The sequence below is a fragment of the Ursus maritimus genome, unplaced genomic scaffold, assembly GCF_017311325.1.
Source record: "Ursus maritimus isolate PB19 unplaced genomic scaffold, ASM1731132v1 scaffold_24, whole genome shotgun sequence".
Classification (NCBI taxonomy): Eukaryota; Metazoa; Chordata; class Mammalia; order Carnivora; family Ursidae; genus Ursus; species Ursus maritimus.
In genome coordinates, this window is record NW_024424897.1 from 12,477,243 (window position 1) to 12,501,903 (window position 24,661).

General features: G+C 36.9%; 1 protein-coding gene across 7 annotated transcripts in view; it reads right to left on the minus strand.

The window, feature by feature from the left end:
* The window catches only part of CEP112 (centrosomal protein 112), a 413,330-nt gene that overhangs the window by 289,560 nt on the left and 99,109 nt on the right, over positions 1 to 24,661 (minus strand). For all 7 annotated transcript variants that reach the window (XM_040640361.1, XM_040640362.1, XM_040640360.1 and 4 more), the window contains 2 exons: positions 23,906 to 23,965; positions 15,840 to 15,919 (listed from right to left, as the gene is read on the minus strand). In XM_040640361.1, coding sequence (XP_040496295.1) covers positions 15,840 to 15,919; positions 23,906 to 23,965 — 140 coding nt within the window. The remainder of the gene's footprint in view (positions 1 to 15,839; positions 15,920 to 23,905; positions 23,966 to 24,661) is intronic.

Genomic DNA, 24,661 nt, shown 5'->3' on the forward strand with positions numbered 1-24,661 from the left:
AAGGACAAATACTGCATGATATCACTTACAAACAGAATCTTTAAAAAAAAAAAAAAAAGTTAACTCATAGAAACAGAGGGTACAAAAGTGATTGCCAGGAGCTAGAGGTGGGGAAAATAGAGGTTGGTAAAGGATACAAACTTTCAGCTGTAAGATGAGTATGGTGTTAGGATCTAAAGTATAATATGGTAACTACAGTTGATAACACTGTATTGTATCACTGAAATTTGCTTAAAAAGTGGAATCTACATTTTTTTTAAAGATTTTATTTATTTATGTGACAGAGACAGCCAGCGAGAAAGGGAACACAGCAGGGGAGTGGGAGAGGAAGAAGCAGGCTCCCAGCGGAGGAGCCCGATGCGGGACTCGATCCTGGCACTTTGGGATCATGCCCTGAGCCAAAGGCAGACGCTTAACAACTGCGCTACCCAGGCGCCCCAGGAATCTACATTTTTAAAAATCATCTTAAATGGCGCCTGGATGGCGCAGTTGGTTAAGCGCCTCTCGGTTTCAGCTCAAGTCGTGATCTCAGGGTTCTGAGATCAAGCCCTGCATTGGGCTCCATGCTTAGTGGGGAGTCTGCTTGGGATTCTCTCTCCCTCTCCCTCTGCCCCTCCCACTTGTGTGCACACATGCTCTCTTGCTCTCTTGCTCTCTTTCTCTCTCAAATAAATAAAACAAATCTTTAAAATAAATAAATTGATTAAATAAAAATCATTTTAAGAAGTCATATGATAATTGCAATAAAACAAAATTTTTGGTACAGTATAACATCCATCTGTGATTTTTAAAAACATAAAGAACTCTTAGAAAATTAGGAATGAACAGGAAATTTCATTAAGCTGATACAAGTGGCCTAACAAAAACCTTCAACCAGGGGCACCTGGGTGGCTCAGGCAGTTGGGCATCTGCCTTTGGCTTAGGTCATGATCTCAGAGTCCTGGGATCAAGCCTCCCGTCAGGCTTCCTGCTCAGCGGGGAGTCTGCTTCTCCCTCTTCCTCTGCCCCTCCCCCTGTTCCTTCTCTCTTTCTCTCACTCATTCTCTCAAATAAATAAAATCTCTGACAAAACAAAAAACCCTTCAACCAAAATTATACATCATACATGATAAAAGCACTCCCTATATATAAGGATGCCCGCACTCACCATGATACTCAACATTCTACTGGAAATTCTAACCAGTGCAGGAAGGTGAGAGTGGTGATAGAAAAAGCATAAAAATTGAAAAAGAAAGAAAAAATATTTACTGATTATTTGCCATTATCCACACAGCAATTTCAAAACAATTTACAGCCAACTTTGAAAATACATTCAGTAAAGTTGCTAGATGCAGGAGTTCAGTAATTTTAAATAATGTATTTCCAGGAGCACCTGGGTGGCTCAGTCATTTAAACCTCTGACTCTTGATTTCAGCTCAGGTTATGAACTCAGTGTCATGGGATCGAGCCCTGCAGCAGGCTGCACACTAAGCATGGAGCCTGCTTGAAATTCTCTCTCTCCCTCTCTCTCTTCCTCACCTGCCACCACACACACACACACACACATGCTCTCTCTCTCTCTCTAAAAGGGGGAAAAAAAAACGTATTTCCATCAGCTGGATCCTTCAGTTAGGAAATATAATTTTAAAAAAAGATAAAATATAAAACGGTAGCATAAACTATTTGTAAGAATAAAATTAACAAAAATATTTAAAATATATGTGGAGAAAATTATAAACATTTAAAGCCATTGAAATAGGGGCATCTGGGTGGCTCAGTCAGTTCGGTCTCCAACTCTTGGTTTTGGCTCAGGTCATGATCTCAGGGTCCTAAGTTCAAGCCCTGTGTTGGACTCCATGCTCAGTGGGGAATCTCCTTGAGGATTCTCTCTCTCTCTCTCTCCCTCTACTTCTCCTTCCTCCCCCCCACCCATGTGCTCCCTCTCTCTCTCTCAAAAATAAATAAATCTTAAAAGCTTTTAAAATAGACTAGTAGAGAAATATAATACTTATGGAAGAAACAAACCAATCTAGTAAAAGTTTTAATTCTACTTAACCTATAAAAACAATGCAAATATAATAAAATACCAACAGAATTTTAGTAAAACCTGATTCTGAAACTGAAATAGAAGAGCAAATAAGAATGGCTAAGACAATTTTAGAGATAAAGAGTGTGGAAAAAGAAAAAAAGAATAGAATATGGGAGGGAATGTTCTCACTGCATGAGGGCTCAAGACTTAATGCTTTCAGAGTAATTAAAATGGCATAACAGTAAACAGCTCGATTTAATGTGATCATAAGCGCTTTTGATTTTATTTGTGCTCTTCTGTCATTTTCCAATTTTCTACAGTAAATATATATTAGTTTTATAATAAAAACAAAGCTAAAGAATAGATACTTTTAAAAGTTTTCTCATTGGATAATGTCAGTATCCTGAGTTCACCCTCCAAGGACCAAGTGTAGGTTGATTTTACCATAAGCTCTCTATTACAATGGTAGAAAAAAAGCATTTCTCTCCTGGATTAGCCTAGAACAAAAGTGGCAGTGACAAATAATAAACTTTTAAAATAACTCAACTATAATATAATTTACTAATTTCTGGTTACATTTAATACTAGCTTGATATAATTAATCTAATTCCGGTTGCATAAAATCAACAATGCTATCATATGCATCAATCTTCTTGCTCCTCACTACACAACATCTAGGTTACTGGAGGTAACATAGGCAGATATAAAAATCTGACATATTTTCATTGAATAATACATCATGAGTTGTATCTTCTCTTAATTTCAGTAATAATAGTAACAAAAAATATACTGACAATTTGCAAACTGAATTCGTCTTTAAACTTAAATATTCTTGGTTAAAGCTAACACCACATCTTCCTTCTCAAGTACCATAAGTTATAGGTTACTTTATATTGTAGTGGAACAGTTTCTATAATTAATCTTCCAAGAAAACTTTTTAAAGGTACAAATTTGTTTTCTAAACAGAATAAATTTTTTTTGTCAAGGTAAAGATGTTTTCATTCACTTATTAGGCATAGAAATTTTTAGCTTCTTTATATATAGCTCCTTAATTCACATTTTTTTCCATTTTAAAGTATATATCACTAGTAATTCCTTGAGTTATTTTTTACCAACCTTACAAACAAAATGACCAAGCCGCAAAATCTCACTTTGGCAATATATAAAACTGAATTTAGAATTATACGATTCAGCTATACTTTAAAATTCCTGCACAAGACTGACTGAACCTAGCTCTTCCTGTCTACCAAAATTCAAAATTCAAGCTTCTGGGTAAACTGGAAGGTTGTCTGCTTTTAATGGAACTTCATCCAAATTTTTATAGTAAGTAATGTTCCATTAAAAAACAAACCTAATCAAAATGTAGTCCACTCCCTCTTTGAATAATCACAAGATTATTTAGTATTCCATTTGTCTTATTTTAAGATTAGTTTCTACAAATAAAAGTACAAAAACACCATCATTATAACATTGCAGTTTTATTATCTATACTCTAAGGCATTCCTATTTGAAGATTAATCCCCATTCCTACTAACATTATAAATGTTGATTTATGACAACAAACAACCAAAAGATAAATGAAGGAGATTTACAAGAACCTTACAGGAAAGCTTTTCCACTCATGTTTAAAAATATAACTTCTTTAAAAATATAACTTTAGGGGTAAATAATCTGTTTTCCACTGTAATAGGAGATTATAAATACTATGTATACTAAAGCAAGAAAAGACTGTGTTTTCTAAAATGTGTTGGAAAAATAAGACCCCAAAAATATTTCATACATTTTCTCATTTTAAACAAAACTATAAAAGTCAGGCAAAAGAAGAGGTACTGCTCATTTTTATATAAATAAATAACTTTATAGAATGACTTTCAATAAACCAAATGGTAAACATTTACTGACTACCACTAACATTGAGAGTTGGCTTCAAAGCAAAAAAATATATATATGTAATTGAAGAACATTCTGAATTACTGTAGAAAACATCAAGAATTTTTTTCTAATAATTGTATGTGCAAATGAAATTGTTCTTGAAAAAGCAGTGATAACTGAAAATATGATTATATATTTTAAAAAACAGCTATTGATAACAGAAATCTTTATTGGAGGCAGGAATATTTTAAAATCAATAGTACAATAAAATAAGTCCTTAAGAAATTGTCATATTTTTTCCTTACTTGTAATACTTGCTCAATTAGCTTATCACCCACTGACCAACTAGCAGGTTCATGAATCAGATCACTTGTGTCTTTGATCCTCCAAAACAAACACAGTTGATTTATATAATGACTGTGTTCTCAGAGTAAGAGGTTCAAAACAGCACCAGGGTGAAAGTAAAAGTGAGAGAAGGCCTCCAATAACTTCTCCCTTTGGCTCCCAACCAACCTGAATCCCTCCTAACTTCACTCGGTTCTTTGATAATGCCATTAGATAGTCTAAAGCCTATCCCCTCCATATATGTGTCTAGCTTGGCACGATGTAAAAATTTGGACGAAGGCATATACCTAACATAAATGTGTCTATGTGTCTACCAAGAGAAACAGAATAGGAATGTTCACTGCACTACTATTAATAATATCCCCAAGCTAGAAACTGACAATAGAATGGATAAATATATTGTGGTATGTTTACTTTGAAATATTATTCAACAAATGAGAATAAAATACAAGACTATGTAACAATATGGTCTCACAAACGTAAAGGCTGAGCAAGAGAAGCTCATTTCTGTCTAACTCCGTCCAGGGTACTGGAGGATGAGCTGTGTGACTATGGGGTGGGACGAGGCTGAGAGAATGGCAGAAGGGACTCTCAGGGGGCATTAACAAGACTCAGATCCTATTCACTACATCATAGACTCCATCAAGAAGCCTGCCCATGAGCCACGGGAAGGCCCTACCCACAGATCCCTCAACAGGCCCACACTCACCCACAGCATTCTATGCACCTTACCCACACACACCCCCACCCTGCGGTCAGCTCCCTGTGCGAGCTCCCAGTGGCAGCAGCCAGAGCAAACTTTAGGAAAAGGCTAGTGAGAATGCATAAAAAGCCAGTCTAAATCTGAGGGCCAGGAAGAGACCACAAACTTGAGTTTTAGTGCCATTTCTGTAAAAACAGCAGAGTCTGTGGGCACTTGGCCAGATATCTTGTAGGATCAAGAAAAGGCATACAAGCTTAAGAATTCCACCACAAGAGGGAGGAAGAAGCATGGAGCAGGTGTACTCTAGAAAGGCTGAGAAAGCCTCAGAATACCTAGCAGGGCTGAAGGAAGGTATTTCTCTCTTGAAGGCAATTAGTAAAGACCCCTGGTAGGTGACCGCTACGTCAAATGTGAGGATGGGCAACGCAGAAGTTCAAGGAATGTGAAAAATCAAGGAAATGTGACACCACCAAAGGATCGCCAATAATATAGTAACTGACCCCAAAGACATGGAGATCTGTGAGGTACATGATAAAGAGTACAAAATATATTTTTTAAGGGAACTCAGAAACACAGAAAGACAATTCAATGCAATCAAGAAAATAGTACATGAACAAAATAAGTTTAACAAAGAGACAGAAATTTAAAAAGAACCAAATAGAAATTCTGGAGTGGAAGAATACAATGAGTGAAATGAAGAACGCAATAGAGAGTGGTCATGGAAAAGAACCAACAGCGTCCAGAACAATATGGATCAGGCCAAAAAAATCTACGAGACAGAAGACCAGAAGTTAGGAACTTTGAAATTACCCAGACAGAGCAGGAAAACAAACAAACAAACAAACAATGAAAAAGGATGGAACAAAGCCTACATGAACTATGGAATACCATCAAAAGAACCAATTTATGAATTACTGGAGTTTCAGTAGAGTGGAGAAGAGAGTAGGAAGTTTATTTGAAGAAATAATGGTTGAATTATGGAAAACGGTATGGAGGACCCTCAAAAAAATAAAAAACAGAACCACCATATGTATGCTCCAGCAATACTACATCTGGGAATATACACAAAGGAAATGAAAACACCAACTCAAAAACATATCTGTACCCCCATGTGCAGAGTAGCATTATTTACAGTAGCCAAGGCATGGAAACAACGTAAGTGTGCGACAGATGGATAAAGAAATTGCGATATGTATCACACACACACACACACACACACACACACACAGTGAATATTACTCAGCCATAAAAAGAAGGAAATCCTGTCATCTGCAACAACATGGAGTGACCTCGAGGGCATTATGCTAAGTAAAATAAGTCAGACTGAGAAAGACAAATACTGTGTGATATCCCTTATGTAAGGAATCTTTAAAAAAGCCCAATTCACAGAAAAAGAATAAAATGGTGAATACCAGGGGCTTGGAGGGAAGGGATAAGGCAGATGTTTGTTAGGGTGCAAACTTCCAGTTGTTAGTTAAGTTCTTCAGATCTGATGGACAGCATGGTGATTATAATTACCAATACTGTATTACACCCTTGAAACTTGCTAAGAGAGCAGATCTCAGTTGTTCTCACCACAAAAAAGAAATGGTAATTTTGTAAGTTGGTGGAGGTGTTAGCTAAGGGTATAGTGGCCATCATTTCACAATATAGAAGTCTATCAAATCAACACACTGTAAGCCTTAAGCTTAACCAACGTTCCACGTCAATTATACCTCAATAAAGCTGACAACAAACTTTAAAGGTAAACATCTTTAATGAAAGGTAAACATCTTTAAATTTGTATCTTCTGAGATCATGAGACAGTATTTTCAAATGCAGTCCTTTAACGTCATGTTTCCATTTACTCAACGATCTATGTTACTCCTACATGGAATAAAAATATAAAGCAGGGGAGCTTTTCCGTCAGCAGATCTCTTGGAATTTATCTGTGGAAGTTCACTCTGACTCTGAATTTTAAAGAAGGTGCCTGGATGAGACTGAAGAGTTCCAGAGAAGCTGCTTTTCCTGGGGGCTGCCTTTACACTCTGTCACAGCCTCACCACCTTCAGAGTCCGCTGCCTCTCACATGGACTGTTACTGTGTTCTCATCTTCCTTATGCGCCTGCTTCCAATTTCTTATTACTCATACATTTGATATTCTCACTCCTGCCAGGATAATCCCCCTAAAGTACAGGTCAGTCATGAGATTCACCTACCTTGAAATATTAGGATATTGAGGTGTTAGGAAAGGCAGTCTCATACGTGCAGTCTTTCGACCCCCACTCAGCCACCTAAGAATGGGTCTGGGGCTTGGAACACTTCTCAACAGATAAAGAGCCCACAAAGCCTGTGCTGGGCTTATCACCTTGTGTGATACCCGTGTCAGGTCAAAGAATGCTCTTTTGTCTTTGCTTGAAGTGTGTGCATCATCTGGCACCTGGCCAACCTGTTAGATCTGTCCTCCACAGGGAGAGGACGGAGTCTTTCTACTGCAGCACAGGACAGGTAGGCAAACTGCCTTGTGACAGCCATCGGGAGAGAGCCATTGCCCATGGTGGACTGAGCCCATCTTGTTCTGTCTCTTCTCTATGTAAGTTAAGCGTTGTTCCATTCAATGCTTGATTGTGCTGTGATTGTGCTGTGTTTTTGATGACTCCAGTAATAAGATGCAGTAGGCAGAAATGTTTGGACTTCTATTTCTGGTGGCTGGCATTGTGAGGATCTCTGCTATTCTCCAAGTAGTTGGAGTCCTCCCCGGGGATCAGTAACCAGTACATGGTGCTTTATTCTTGGGATTAATAACTAGTGCATGTAATTTGTTCTGACATTACAAATCAAAATGTGTGTACTATAATCAGATTCAAGTCTACAAAATAATATTCATAAATTAAAAGTGGAAAATGAATCTATGTATTTTATGTGAGTTCCCACAGGAAAACTTAAAGCATGTCAAAAAGGTACTATAATCTCCCATGGTGAATACCTTTTACTTTCATTAAGAATATCCTAATTATACATTTATTAGAAAGCTGTATTTCCTATTCTATATCCCATAGGCTTCCTAATAGCCTTTCTTAAAATCTTGGAGCAGGGTACCCCTTCATTCTAGGTGACAAAAATTCTCACCTATAAAAAAAAATGTAATGTCAACCTTATCACCTATCCTTTTATTATATGAAATACATGAAAGGTTTCTTTCCCAATCAAACCCCAAATAATTAGACTTCAGATATTTCCAGAGATTATCTGGGTTTATTGCCTGCTCTAGCCCATGCTGACTAAGAGATTTAGGACAAGTTGAAAGAGTCTCAAGACTCTGAGGAACTGCTGGACACATGTATTTCAGAACATGTAAAATACAGAGAAATTCTTTTTAAATCCCATATGCTCGCCAAGCAGAGGTCACCATTATTAATACTGCACAATTCTTCCTTCCAAAATCTGTATCTGTTTCTTTTGTATTTTACTATGAAGCTACAAAGCTAATATACATATTCCCATTGGAAAAGATTCAAACCAAATACAAATACAGAGAGGAAAACACGAATACCCCTCCTACTCTAGTGCCAAACACGTTAGCATATATATATTTCCAGGCCCCTTTCAGGGTGTTTGCGTGCACACGCACATGCACGCACATGCGCACACACCACACACAGAATCTGCTTTCTAAATTCATCCTTGTATCAAAGTTAAAACACCAGAAAATTCAATAACCCGGAAGCAACATATCAGGGCTACATTAGTTTAGATCTCCACAAAATGCTGACTGAAGTAAATCTCAATATGAGGACTTCAGCTTTTACTGAGGGTCAAAATAAGAAGTGGTTGGTTAGCATTGACCACAGGATAACTGTCAAAGATCTTGTCCCTTATTACCTATTCCTTTCAGTCAGAAAAAAAAAAATCAATTATGATAATTTCCTTCTAAAATCCCTCATAAGGGATCTTTTGGGCTGATGGAAATGTTCTAAAACTGAACTATGATGATGGTGACACAACTCTGTAAGTTTACTAAAAAGCACTGAACTATAGGCTTAAAACAAGTAAATTTTATGGTGTGATAATTACACCTCAGTAAAGCTGTTTGTTAAAAAAAATGATGGCAGGGAAAGATTACTTCTTCTGAAGAACTTGTTTGATCCTCTGATAAGGCAATGAGAAACAAAATACTAAGGGCTCATACACATGTGTAACAGACACTGTTCTAAATGCTTATATTGACACATCCAAGCCTCTCAGCAATCTTAGGAGGAAGATCTTATTACTACCCTCATTTTATAGTTGTAAAGACTGCATCACATAGAAGCTAAGCACCATACCCAAGGTCACAGAGCTTGTAATTTGAGCAGGAATTTGGATCTATGACAACTGGGTCCTGGGTTCATGCCCTTAACCTATGCTAATGACTCCCAAAACCACGTGAAAGAGTTCAGGCCAGGGCAAATTTAAAATTCAAATACAGAAATAGCTTTATTTCTGGTACAATAGTATCCCCCTTTCTCTACATGTTTATGTTATATTTTAATTTTGTTAATATTTGTTTATACTATAAAATTCATTTCAGTCTGTTTTAAAAAATAGATATTTTACTTGTCTTATAAATAAGTTCACTCTGTGTATTATAAATTCATTATACACTATTATTGTAAATACATGAACTATTTACTTCCTAAAATAAACTCTATTAGAAGTTACTATTATTTATTTTTCCTATATTCATCCATAATAATAAAATCCTGAAAGCAATGCAAATCCATACTGCTGTCTAGAATCAGCACTACAAAAAGTCAGTAGCATTCTAAAGAGCTCTAGATAGAAATTCCACAATAAATAAGACTTTGTATTTAAATTCCTAAGATTGTTTTTTCATCAAGAGGGAAGGTTGGTAACTTTAGCGACATCCTATTCTGCCCTCCGGAAGAAAGCAACACTGACTTTCCTTCTGCGCACATGAACAGAGAAAAACACTACCCCAAGGATGAACACGACACAGTCTGAACACCTGAGCTGATGGAAACCAGTAAGGAAAGCCGGCAGCAGCAGAGACACTTAGGAGGGGCTCAGGCAACTGCGCTTTAAGAAGACGTCACGGGCACAGGAGGTTAAGCAGACTGATTCTGGACTTCCTGTAAATTACCAACCCGAATTCTTCAAATCGTGCCGGAAACACTTCACTTTTGTCCCTTCGATACAAAATTTCTATTTTCACAAACAGTGCAGCCATTCCAACAATAGTTTAATGGAAGGCAAAATAACTATTTTATACTAAGTTAATAAAATGAAATCAACAATATCTGATGTTATCGACTAAAGCAGGAAAAACACATCTAAGTTCCAGAACACCACGCAGTGGTGTGTGTGGACAGTGTCCTCCATATCGTGGGCATGAATACCTAGTGGACCACACTATTGTATTAATAAACAGTGTTATTATGCAACACAAAGCCTGTACAGCCGTGCACAGTGGCCACAGCCGAGCCCTTGCCTGCTCGGTGCCACACTATATATTCAAAACCAACAAAGATCCTAGAAGAAAATATATGTTGGGAGGAATTCACAAGTTAATTTGGTTAAGATCACATGTAAGGCACTGAATGACTACAGGAGAAGGACACACAAAGCAAGTGATGCCCTAAAGAGTTTTGCATTCTTCATATAAAAGTACACGGTGTGTTCAGAGATTTTAAAATCCATACCTTAAATTCTGTATGAAACGTCAAACCTAGGACGTACAACTTCCTACGTATTTCAATTTTCACATCACATACCCTAATAAATAGTCAAAATACTAGCACGCGTTTAATACAAAAGAACCAACTTGTGATATTTAAGTAACACAAATTTCTTATGAACAATGTCTGTTTCAAAAGAAGGTAGAGCTGTAGAACGGCACGAAAGAAGACCTTAACAAACGGAAAGGCATCTCACGTCCTTGCGTAAAAAGACTTAACACTAAAAGATGTCAATTCTTCCTTTGTTGAACTATACATGTTCAATAACATTAACAAAAAGACTAATGGTTTGTTTGGTTTTTTACTAGACAGCTAATTGTAAAGCTCTAGTGGGAAAATATAAAAAGAAAAAAAAAAGATTTTAAAAAAGACCATTGTGGCAGAATAAGAGGTCCTACCAGAGATTAAATATTATTTTTAAACTGCAGTAATTAAAAGAGTCTGAGACTGGTGCGAGCATATCCAGATCTCTGGAGTGGAACAGAAAGTCTAGGAACACGTCCAGTGATGGCCCTATAGCAGAACTCGAATGAGGGAAAGGCTAGATTATTAAAATAAATGAGCTCGAGGTAGTTGAGAAATCATTTGACAAAGAACACAAAGAACGGATCCATACCTCACAATCTACACTGGATACATTCCAAATGGATCACAGACTTAAATATTAAACTCAAACCATATATGTACTAAAAGACAAATGGAAGAATTTTCATCATGTGTTCATCTCTACAGAACTGGTCAAATAAATTATATCAAATACATAAATTAGAATGAAAAAGCTCTTTATGTCCTTATATGAAACAATCTCCAATTCATACTGATAAGCAAAAACAACAAAAAAAGAAAGATCAGGGTATATGTAAAGTATAAGGGGACAAGATGATGGGGAAGGAATATTTATACTTGCCTATGAAAGGATACACTTTTCCCAAAAGGGAAAATGTATAGCTAGAAGGCTTACATGGAAGGGGAGCTTTTTCCTATATGCTCTTTTTTTTTTTTATCTTTCAGATTTTAAGCCATAGTATTCTATTAACTAGCTTTAAAAAAAGATTATTAAAAAATTGTAAGGGTACAACTAACCACTGTTTCATTTTTCAATATGGTCTTTTTATTTACAGCAAACTCTAAGCAAGAGCAAACATGTATTTCTAAATATTTATATATTCAAACACCTTATTTAAATTTTATATATTATAAAAATTTGCAAAAACTCAGATAAACACGTGTTTCAGGATTATAACATAACTATGATAAAAATGTAAGGCAATGATTAAAAAGAAGAATAAAGGAATATTCAGTTTTCATGAGACATCACCTTTTAACAAAAATGCATGATTAGTTTGCGTTAGTAATGTCAAGAAGCCTTTGAGATAAGAGGTTACGGCCCAGATTTGAGTTCGTTTTATCCTTCTGTATTTTTCCTTAAAACCCAATAAAACTTTTGTTTGTGGTGTATACATCCACACACAGTCATGTGTACATACATGTGTATATATAACAATGACGACAAAACAATACGTTTTAGTTAAATAAGTGCTTTCTTCCTGTAGTCTCATTTATCACCATATCATCTAAAGACCAGTATTATCATATGTTCTAGTGAAATTATGACTACATATTTTCAGTACTAACTAAAAACCAGAAAACTTATATATATTAGTGTGAGGGTAGAAATATTTATAACATTTACAATTTGACAATGCAAAAAAAGTTAAAATGGATCAGAATAAATCTGTTTCAAGGCAGTTTTGTATTTTACTGCATAGAGGAATTTGAAAGGTATCAATCAAAAAAATAACTTTGGAATGTTTCATTAAATACTTCAAAATAGACAATGTATAGGGGTGCCTGGGTGGTTCAGTTGGTTATGCGCCCAACTCTTGGCTTCAGGTCAGGTCATGATCTCAAGGTCATGAGATTGATCCCTGTGTCGGGCTCCATACTCACCACAGAATCTGCCTGAGATTCTCTCTCTCTCCCTCTCCCTTTGCCCCTCCCCCCACTCGTGTGTGTGTGTGTGTGTGTGTGTGTTCTCTAAAATAAATAAATAAAAGCTCAAAAAACAGAAAATGTATACAATATCTCAGAACAATATTTTATTATTTTTATAGCATCAAAAACTTAGACATCAAATTTGTTAAATACATGAATATTGAAAAAGGAATAAACCAAATCTATACTATCTACCTCTATTGTCCATAGATTTTTAACTTCTCTAAAAAAAACAAAAACAAAAACTTTTTCAGTGTTAGTCTTTCAAAGAGTTATACCAAATTATCTTGCTATATGTGGTTATTTTCCATTCATTGGTCTACCAAGCTTCCCACATATTTTAATTACTTGTCTTTGAAGAATAAAAAATGCACACATACAATTCATTCCATTGATAGTTTCAGATAGCTTTCAGTTATTGGAGGTTATTAAAACTATTTGCCAGAATAAAAATAAAGTAGGAAGCAAAAAATATTCGGGATATGTGTAAAATAAAATCTGTAAGTAGTACAATAATATCAAACTAGTTTTATTTCTGAAAAACAGTAACAATAGACAAATGGGCTTCAAGGAGTTAGCATTTACAGTGAATGCCGACCTCAAACCAGGGTGCCCCTTAAGTAACGAGAGGTTCTCAGGTATCAGCTTGAGCTCTTAACTGAAGATTGAGTTGAACACGTTTATCGTGTGTTCACACGCATATGAATTCCTATGTATGAATTCCTGTTCTCTGCTGTCCTCTACCTTACATTCAACATGCACAGAAGAAATAAACCCTTAATGTGTGGACGAAAGAAGGATTACATGAATGGATGCCACCACATTCTTTAAAGCGAGATTTTCCACTTGGTATATATTTATTACAGAAAAAGTTCTGTTAATAATCAAGGCAAATTTCTATACCACACAGCTGTTTTTTAGAAAAATGGAATTGCCTTTGGACCAACTGGGTCTACCACAATTCTGAGATTCGAAAGCGGCAGCAGTCATCCTCCAGACTGTTCTCCTTTGGGGCATTGGCCAGCTGGTGCTATGTACTCTGATGTTCAGGCCACACAAGAACTTACTCTACGTCTCTCAGGCCCGATTGTTCCTGCTCTCCCAGGTGCTATATTGTTAGGATCCTACAGACATTTAGTCGAAATGAAAACATCACCTACACAGGGAATGGGAGAAACAGGCCTATGGGGGAATTTTAGTAAAGCCTTGAAATAACCTTTTGACCCCAAGTTAAATTTGGTATTTTGGTAAAGACCTTTAAAGCCTTAAAGAGTGTTACTTGGCTCAATGAATTATAATGTTGTATACAGAAAACCGCAGAGGCTTAGGGTTCTTTCCTAATGTATCAGTGAACATTAAAAGATACTACACTGGTTTACACATAAACTCCCAATATCCCACTGAAAAAATCTTTCTGAATTCCAATTGCACTTACTGTCAACAACTGAGTATCTAGTATTTCAAATACCTAACGTGGACTCCATAAAATCATTAAGAACAGCTCTCTGTCTTGAGCTGTATCTTCTTTATTTTTTTTTTTTTAAAGATTTTATTTATTTGACAGAGAGAGACAGCCAGCGAGAGAGGGAACACAAGCAGGGGGAGTGGGAGAGGAAGAAGCAGGCTCCCAGCGGAGGAGCCTGATGTGGGGCTCGATCCCAGAATGCCAGGATCACTCCCTGAGCCGAAGGCAGACGCTTAACGACTGCGCCACCCAGGCGCCCCTTGAGCTGTATCTTCTAAACCTTCTACTTGTTTGAGCATCATACCACAATCTATAGACATCTTAAGTACCAAACAAATATTTGTAGGTGTGCTGTTATGTAAAGGGAATATCTCTTCCGTTAGCAATATAAAATGCAAATCAACAAACCAATGAAAAAGGTATAAAGAAATTACTAAAGAACAGAGACAAAGTAGAACAAAAGAGAAGGAAAAGTATGATAAATTGGATATATGAAGAATGTTATTAATCAACATTTTAAGGAATAAAAAATGGAACAAAGGATAAAAAGGGAGGGCATCTCCTCCATGAAGGAAGCAAGAAAGCCCTAGTTTTGTCATTATCTAAGCTGGAGTATAAAATACACTTATTTAACTTAAATAATGAATAATCTTTAATGAATATTATAGTTCTCTTCTGACTTTATCTAATTCATACATGGTGATGGGAACAAATAAGCAATAAGTCCTTGTGCAGATAAAAAACTGATATTCATGATGTCCTAGTACATAAATTATTTTAAGATGTTCTATATGACAACTCGGCTAATACATTTAATCAACAAGAAAAATGAGGGAGAGGAAATGGTATGTAATCAGCCCAGGCAGAATCTGATACTAAGTTTGTTTGATTCTGGGTGTTCTTTTTGGCCTTTCTGCAAGTTATTCTTGTTTGAAGGTTTGAGGAAGAAAGAAAAATCAAATTAGCTGATTCTCTGGGATGGGAGTTAGCTAGATATAATGCACTCAAGTAAGCTTCCCTTCTTAAATCACTTTTTTGGGTCACGTACCCTGTTCTTATCACTCTGTAACATAATTGCCAAAGTTATTGAAAATCTTTCCAACCGATTCTAAGGTCCTCTGGGAAGGGACTACACATTGCCTGACACATGGTGGAAACTCAATATTTACTGACTAAATCAATGTTTTTCAGCTAAAAACTGAATGATAAAATCTACTGATAAGTAGGGCCTAATCAACCTAGTAAATGAATGGAGAAGATACATAAAATCTGACACTTTAATGTGTATATTTGTTATATCATGAGACAAAATCTTTTCCAAACAATGCCTGTGTAATAGTCCATTTTCAAATATAACTGGAACATTTCATTACCCAAATTTCTCCCCAAAAAAATCTACAGAGGAATTTCTAAATGTCCTAAGACCTAAATCTTGGTTTTTTCTTTTTAATCTGTTTTCATTTAAGAGGAAGAAAGCATCTAAAACCACTAAGTTCTATTTTCTTACATTCCTATCACTTAAAAACAGATGAACTGATTTTTCCTTTTTGAAAAAAAATATGTGCTGGCTAGTAATAACATTCAGAAAATAGAGATTCATGGTGGAAAACCAATTCAAACTAAACCACAGCAAGGCTCTTAGAAAAATATGATGTTTTAGTTCTAGTTGCTTAATGTGGCTCACAGTCTAGAATAAGAGTATTTTTTAATTAAATATGTTACAATTTTACTCACCTGAGTGCTTCCTCAAATTTGTGGATTTTCTTTTGAGCATCTTCTTTCTCTTTATCAAGTTCACTCTGCAGGTCATGAATCTGCCATGACGAAGACATGTAAAAGTTACCAGAAGACAAGCACTCAGAGAAGAAATACAATGAAACAGTCATCTTAAATCTATTTTTAATGTAAAATTACATTTCGATATTTCAACATAGAGACTTGGTTAACCATAATCATTTACCACACAACCATTTCAATCCTATACTTCCAATACCAATTTTCTGGCCAAAGTTAGTAATTGTTTGAGTCTACCTATATGTGGATTTCCTGTAAAATAAACTGATGTGTAAGAAATTCAAAAGGAGCAGTCACTTATGAATTTTTTTGAACTTACATAGTAGCCAAAGGAAAGGAATCGCACGAGATTCAAGAGAATAAAATCATGTGTCTATATTCTGCAAACATACACAGGTTTTGATGAAATGGCTCTCTCTTCCACTATTGGGAATGGTTTGTATAACCGTCCACTGAGTTTGGGAGGCAGTCGCCCCACCATGAAGATCTCTTTCCTAATTTAGCATCCTTTGAGTCGGTGGGAAGGGAGCATGAATAATGAGGGCTAAACAAAACTTTCTCTTAACAGAAAACTCTTCACGTGTAAATACAGATAAGCACATCCAACATGGACATCATGTGGACCTATAGGGAAAGGAGAGTTTGGTACAGCTGGACAGAAAGGGAGGAGTAAAAGGGCAGCCATGCTTCTACACACAAGGCAACAGGGGGTACGGAGCCATGCTGGTAGGTGAGAAAATGCAAGCCACTTAGTGGGGTGAGGACAGGGGCTGCACATCCGTGGGCAACCCAGGTGAGGCTGACGGCACCACTGGTGGGTACAGGGAACGGGAGAGGAATGACAAGCACAAAACCAACAACACACACAAACACGTGTGCGTGCACACACACATTCACAAACCTTTTCAAACACTGACAGCACTAGCCCAAAATGCCTGTACTTGGCTATTTATATTAGTTTGGATGGAGACCTCTCCATTTCAAAAACCTTATACTCTTTGACCTTTTCCTCTGATAATTCTCTCGTGTTTTTCTCCTTTGGTGGTTTAGTAAAATAAATAAATAAAATCAACTCTGTTTGTAGACTGAAAGGAGAGAGAGGAGTGAGGAAATCTTCCATGAGTTTGTTCATAGTCTTGTATTCCATGAGAATATCAAAAAGCTTCTACTGGCTACTATGTGACCAAGAGGTGAGAAAACAACTGGAAACAGGAACACGCAGGGTGGTGGCGAGCATAGGCCCTCGGGAAAATAAAGACAGGGGACCCCTCTCCCCCATCTCTTAAATGGTAAAATTAAAATACCTCATAAGTACCTACCTTATTAAAAAGAGAAAGAACAACTAACCTGCCTTGCAAATTTTTGCCACAACATTTATTTTACTTTACATGGGGAAAAAAGTCAATTGTCCAAAATTTTACCAGGTCCTAGACTGGAATCATTGTCTTACTTACATTGGATCCCTGGTATGTATTACAGGCTTGGCACATAGTAGGCATGTTGAATTGGAGTATAAACATTGATAAAGCAACAGAAGCACCATCCCAACAGTGATCTGGTCTCTTTGATGTGCAGAATCAAAGAAATTAAAGCCCAAAATTAAACTCAGAGATGACCCAATGCGGACATTTTGGAAACGTATGTTTGTTTTGGCTTTGGTTTCTTTTCAAAATTTATTTATTTGAGAGACAGCATGAACGGGGGGAGGTTCAGGGGGAGAGGGAGAAGCAGACTTCCTAATGAGCAAGGAGCCCGACATGGGGCTCGATCCCAGGACCCCGGGATCATGATCTGAACCAGAGGCAGATGCCCAACCGACTGAGCCATCTGGGCACAGCTTCACAATTATTTTTAACCTATGCTTCGCTAATAGTCAATAAGCGAAAAACTACCCTCCATGCCCTATCTTTTTAAATAACAGCTTAGCACATTTACCTCTTCTCCTAGCCATTTTTTCTTTTAAATAATCCGATTTATTTGATCCAGATAGCTGTTTTCACATTTTTTAACTACGCATCCCTTCTCTCAAGAAATTTTTCCAACATCTGCATTATTTTAGACCATGTACACAAGAAACGTTTAATTTCAGCTCTATTTTAGTTAATTGTGGCATCCAGCATTACTTTTTTATTCTTGAGTGGTTTTTTTGTTTTGATTTGATGTTTTGCTTATCCTTAGGTAGATGAAGGTACATCAGCTAGTAATTTTATTTTCAAAAAGAGTATCTCAGTGACCTGTCTCTGAGGTTTCACGCATCCAAGAAGGTCAGCTGTTGCCTTGGCACACAAAGTTAAAGTTGTCAATGGGATTACTGAGTCACAACATTTTGGCCTATCAACAGAGCATATGTCACCCTACTGTCTTAAGACATTTAGATTTGCAACCAAGGAGACCAAACTGACCTGACCTTTGCCCCTTCTCACCCCAGCCTGGATAATTATAAACCACTCTCTGTACTGAGGATCAAATGTCCTCAAATCCCTTTCCTGGTTTTTATCTGATACAGGGTGAATCTTCCCAGTCTGTATACACAAACCTTCAAGAAAGTTCTCTCCTACCTTTCCTTCATGTTAATTGATTCTGAGCCCCCTTCAGGAATATCAATTTGTGGTCTACCGGTTTTCTGTTTTCTGCTTTAGTATCTGTTCTCTGCCTGTCGCCTGCAGCCCGCAGGGTAACGGTCTGTCCCTCAGATCGCAGATGGGGAGCTCCAGGGCACCAGCGCCACCTTCCCCCGTGCCCACATGGATGTATGTCTGCTGCTGTGTTTTCAGGTTCTTCACAGCCTTCCCACGACAATTACCTCCACCTTCGCTCCATCCTTTTCTTTCCTTATGACGTATGTTTCTCTTTCCTAGACGTTGTACCTTCTGGTACTCTATGGATTAATTCTTTTGATGTTTTCTTTTGAAGTAATACCTTTCAGAAGACACTCCTTTCTTGGAGTCTCCGAAAGTGTAACACTTTCCTTCCTTTGCTTGGCACTATTTTGCCATAGACCCCATTACAGCTCTGTTCTCCCACTCGTTTGTAAACGGCATATTACCCGATTGGATTTGGTGCTTGAGCAAAAATGCAGGGGGCATAACCTCGCTTCCATTACGTGCCTGCTAGTGCGGCCTCCTTCTCGGGGCTGCAGAGCCAGTCCAGGTCCCAGGAAGGCCCCAGGATGGTGGACTGGGGATCTCCGCTGAGGAGGGCTTTCTCTCCACACCTCACGGCTCACTTCTGCGGGACTCCGAAGCCATAGGCCATACAGGGAACTCAGGAGGAGCCGCTGGCGGAGCTACCGACCACTCAGTAATATTTTATATACTGGCACTGTGTCTCCGATGCATGGCTCTTTGAGGGATTTCCCCTCTGTTTCCTGCTAAGCTTCTCCTTCTCTGGGACTCAGAACTCTCTGCATGAAAGCAAAATTGAGGTTTACCTCTTTAAGCTAAAACTTCAAAAAAATCACCCATCTTTGAGAAAAATCTATCTGAAGTTACATGGTGATTAGGAGTGTGAGCTCTGAAATCAGACTGCATGGGTTTCTACCGTCCTCCGCGGCCGGTTACTTAACACCGTGCCTCAGCTGCGTCCCCTGAGGAAACAGGGATAACAGTAACTATGTCTTAAAAATTGTGATGGGTTAATAAGTTACTCCATGGAAAATATGTAATTGTGATGAGTTAATAAATTATTCCATGGAAAGCTCTTAGAACAATTTTAGGAACATAATAAATGTTCCACAAATGTTAAAAATTATTATCATTACCTTCTCAGATTGAATACTCTATACCTAAACATTTTCTTGAAAACTCAAGGTCACTGTGAAGACCTGAAGTCACAGCGATGGCACAATACAGTAAATCCCCTGGTTGCACTGGCTGCCCTTTCTGAAGATGGCTCCTGAATTGCTAAGAACTGGAGCTCTTGTAAAAGTGCTTTTTATCACTCTCTATTCAATCTTAACCTGTGTCAGGTTTGCAGCTGTGACTTCCTGATGCTGGTCAATGTGCTAACGCAAGCATCTTGATCTGATTTATTGCCTCTATAAGCACTGGAACCATTTCTGAAGCAGAAATGGGACTATCTGATGGGAGAAGGAGAGACTTCCCTCTGAGGTAAACATACATGTGTCGATGCACAGACATTTGAGCTAAGGGGTCCTTAATGCTAGAAGCTGTTTCTTTCTCATTTATTTCTATATCCCAACACCCAGCACAATACCTGACCCACACAAAAATTGTTTGTCCATTTGTCCTTAATTGAATATATTTGTACTGTGTGGTTACGGGCCTTTTTGGATTTTATTTTTAGTTCTAACCTATATTCCAGATAGTTGCAGTGATAAAGATAATGCTACTGTCAACCCTTGCTTTTTAATGTATGCAAGGCAGTGGAGAATAATCCGAACTGATCCTGTAATCCTTTCCCTACTCTATATGGTTAATACCAAAAATGAATTTTAATAACTTAATTAATGAAAATACAAACCAAAGAGTCGAAGATACAACATATATTCCCCAACATGAGAGTCTGTTGTAAATAACTAAACTAGACATAAGCACAATTACTGAACATTTACTAAATGTATGTAAATGTATGTAAACACATGTAAAATATTATGAATATTTTCCCTGGCAACCCAAGAATTTAAGTAATCAAGACAGGAGTATTTGTATAAATAAGAAAGAGATTCTGCTCTGCATAAGGACACAGATACAGGGTGCCAGCTGTGCTGGCATGGAAAGGAGCAGTGAACCGCCACTCACCACACCCGCTGCCCGGCTGACTCCACCCCCTCTCCAACTCAGCTTCCCCATAGGAGAAATGCGGGCACTGGGCTGCAGGACTTCTTTCTGTAAGTCTTCTCACTGTGCAATTTCATTGTTTCAAACTTCACTCAAGGCACATTATCCTCTTAAAGAAAATCATGCCAGTAGTAGTTGGAAAATACTACACAATATATTATGTGTAAAGCTCTCAGGTGTGTGTTTTAAATTATTTTAACCTAATTAAAAGAATGGTAAGTGAATGCAAAACATTGGAATATTATTTTTGATGGTTTTGAACTCCAGCAGACTTTATATCTCATCTGTTACACAGTTACATCAGAGAAATTACAAGCAGGTATTTGAGTTCTAGCACATTTTAGAATATACATGCTTAACATCTGTCTCTCGAACTTCTTTAGGTAAACAACACCATCTTTCACTCTTTGGTGCCTGTTTGGAAAACAAGCAATAGGTTTGTAGGAGGCAGGTGTTTCCTTGCTAGTAAAATCATTTAGCCTAACCATTTCCTGATTTAACAGATTAGGACACTTCATCAAACAATGACATTTAGTTTTACTACCTATTATTTGTTTGATGTTCAAAGATCTTAAGAGCAGGCAACAGCCACCAGAGATCAATAAAAACCATTAGATAATGTGTGTGTGCTTAAATTAGGGACAGCATTTGATGCTAACTGTTTCTCTTACCTCAAAGACAAGTGAGGATCTCTCATGCTGCTTTCTTATTGGCGTGAGGAAATAATGTCACTCAGATGGCATTTCCTCCTCCTGAACAGATACTCAGAACTAAGTTTTCCACCAAGAGTTATTGCGTGTGCACACCTGTAACACTGGCTAACAAACAAAAAACCTATACAACCCATTTAGCTACTGACTTCCACAGCGCAGGACTATGTCAGATTTATGTCAGCTCTCTGCACAGTCAAAAAGGATATTCCCTGAGGGGGGTACGAGCTATCCAATCTTCAAGGACTGAGATCACAGCAGGTTTAATAAAGAAAGAAGAACAGATGTCAATGTAAAAGGGGGAGATTGTGGAATTAATTGTAAAACAAAAAGTGACATGCTGAGCAACATTCTTCCAGTATAAATAATGTGAGAACATATGCAACGGGAACAATTGAGCTTATTTTTCTTTTTAAGATTGCTATTATTTTAAACACTTCTTATTTACATTGAAAACAATTAACACACTTTAACTAGTTACATTATTAAAAAGCTAAGGCCAACTGATACTTTGTGGAAAGGGAAAAGTTGTAGTTAGGATGCCTAACAGAAAGAATTTAGGTCTGCTCCCTAAGCGAAATAGAACAGGAGTGGGTGGAAGGCTACTGGATAGGGACCAACTGAGCTCTAACGTTCTGTTTCTCAGGTGTGTCTGCCAGGCAGAGGGGCTGATCCAGAAACCTTAGTGTCCTTTGTGGCTAACTAGCCAAGATAAGACAGTGGTAGAAGAAAGACGGTCTCTCCAGCTCTGTCTCTGTATCTAACAGTCCTCAGTAGGACTTACAGAAGTTTGGGATAGCAACACGTTCTTTTACAATTAGTCAGTGCATGCCTTTCTCTTTGCTACCAAACTCTCTCCCTATCTCACAGGTACCCAGATACCATCTCAGGAAGAGGGGTGACCACAGAGTTTAATGGAGCAGGAGGCCAAGAAGGTGTTCCTTAATGAATAGGAAGCCAGACATCTGTCCAAAGAATGAACAATGGACTAACAAGGACACCCAGAGGATGCCTTATACAGTGGGGGTAAGGCTTCTGATAACGTATGGTCTTCTTCTAGTAAGTCAAATATTTATGAAGCTGCATGACTCAACAGTAAAAACTAAAAAAAAAAAAAAGTCTTTATTCCAATGAAAACAATATTTCCCTCTCGTTCAGATAGCATTTTGTAGACATGAAGCATATTTAAGATCTTGCACTGAGACTGTATTAAAACATCAGCAAAACAAAACAAAAAAACTTTAGCAATAAGAAAATTATAATTTTAAAGGGCATGTATGTATTCAGGTCAATACATGTCGGTAGACATACTCACTTTTCCAAATGACAGAAACATTCTTCCTAGACATTAAGCTCCTGGAAGGCAGACACTATGCTAATTCATCCTTAACCCTCTCCCCATCCCAGCACCTTGTATAATACCTTGCCCAGAGAAAGCATTTAATGAATATCGGCTGAGTGACTGTATAGATAAGTAAGATGAGATATACGAAGTGTTTTAAGAATGTTGTGCTACAGGGTGCATGGGTGGCTCAGCAGATTAAGCAACTGACTCTTGGTTTCAGTTCAGGTCATGAGATAGCCCCGCGTCAGGCTCCGCACTTAGCAGAGTCTACCTGGGACTCTCTCTCCCTCTCCCTCTGCCCCTTCCCCTGCTCTCTCTCTCTCTCTCTCTCTAAAATAAATAAACAAATCTAAAAAAAAAAAAAAAGAATGTTGTGCTATATAACCTGTTTAATTTTAATTTGTATGTATTTAATTATTGAAAGGTTAATGTTTTACTCATTTTCCATTATGTGAGTACTTTACAAATGAATTGATTTGGTTAATATTACAACAGTAAATAATTATAAAAGCAACAATAAAATCTTTACTATTTCAACTATTCTTTTACTTTTCATGTCATATAGCAAACAACAAATTCAAACCGAAGTATAAAAGTCACAAACCTATAGAACTCTGCATTTTATTGCCAAAGATGTTAAATTATGTCAATAAACCCCCAGTTATTACTGATAACAGGGATGCCAGCATATGCAGAATTATTCACTGTTCCAAATGACAAGAAACAATTATTAAAGAAATGTTTAAGTAGTAGACAATTCTTTAATTGTTTTATGTTCTTTGGTTAAATATGAGCATTACTACATATGAGATTTGACAGAATACAAACAGCTCCCCTCCCATCAATTGCACCATATTTTTAAACTGGTAGAAAAAATATATAATTTCAAAGTGTTATTATAATACTCTTCACTCATTAAATATAATATAGAAGGGGTGCTTTTATATTGATATAATTCATAATCAAACTAAAGAAGCTGTTTATAAATATGAAAAATGAAGCAAAATTTGATCACTGGCTAGCTGAAATCAACTTAAGAAATCAATGATTCTTTAGGGGCTAGAATGCATGGCTTAATAAAAACCAGCCCTCATTCTCAGTTGCCTCATTGGCCATTTTAAATGTCTCATAGTATCATACAAAACATATTACCTTTTTTTCATAGGTGCGTTTTAAATGACTTTTCTCCATTTGAAACTTATTTTCTTGATCCTGTGAATAATAAATACTTTTATTGTACTTACAGTTGCTATTAGAGTCAATACAATTTGTAATCTAAGGAAATAAATCGATCTACCTGATGACAAACTTTATTTAAGTTTTGCATATTATTACAAGAGCCCTACCTGTCCAATCTTCTCAACTACAAATAGAAACGTGAGTAGCTTTGTGTGAGGGCAGAACAGAATACCTTAGTTATCTGAAGACGTTCCTACTCTCTAAAGGGTCTACTTACAGTGGAAGAGAACTTTTCTGGCCTTAGGATTAGGATATTACTTAAAAGTAACCAACTGACTCAATAGAGAAATAATACATTTAAAGTTATATCATATGTCAGTCTTTGGTGATTCTTGACCATGAGGGAAAGGGAAAGATCTAGAAGATATGAAGGAGAAAAAGAAAGTTTAAAGACTGGTAGAGAGTAATTTAAAGGGAGGAAATTATTCTAAAATAAAAATGTATTTAAATAAGGTTTATTTTTTGAATGATTCAAAAAAGATAATTCAATAAAATTATTGTTCTTTTTTCCCTATATTCCATTAGCATCTACTTTTGTTAAAATAAATAAGATGTAAAATGATACAATGCAACAAAAGAAAAAAAATGGCTACTTGTATGTCTGAGGATTTTTCTTAATTGACTCTTATTTATACATATAATCAAGAAAAGGAAAGGAGAGTTTTACCC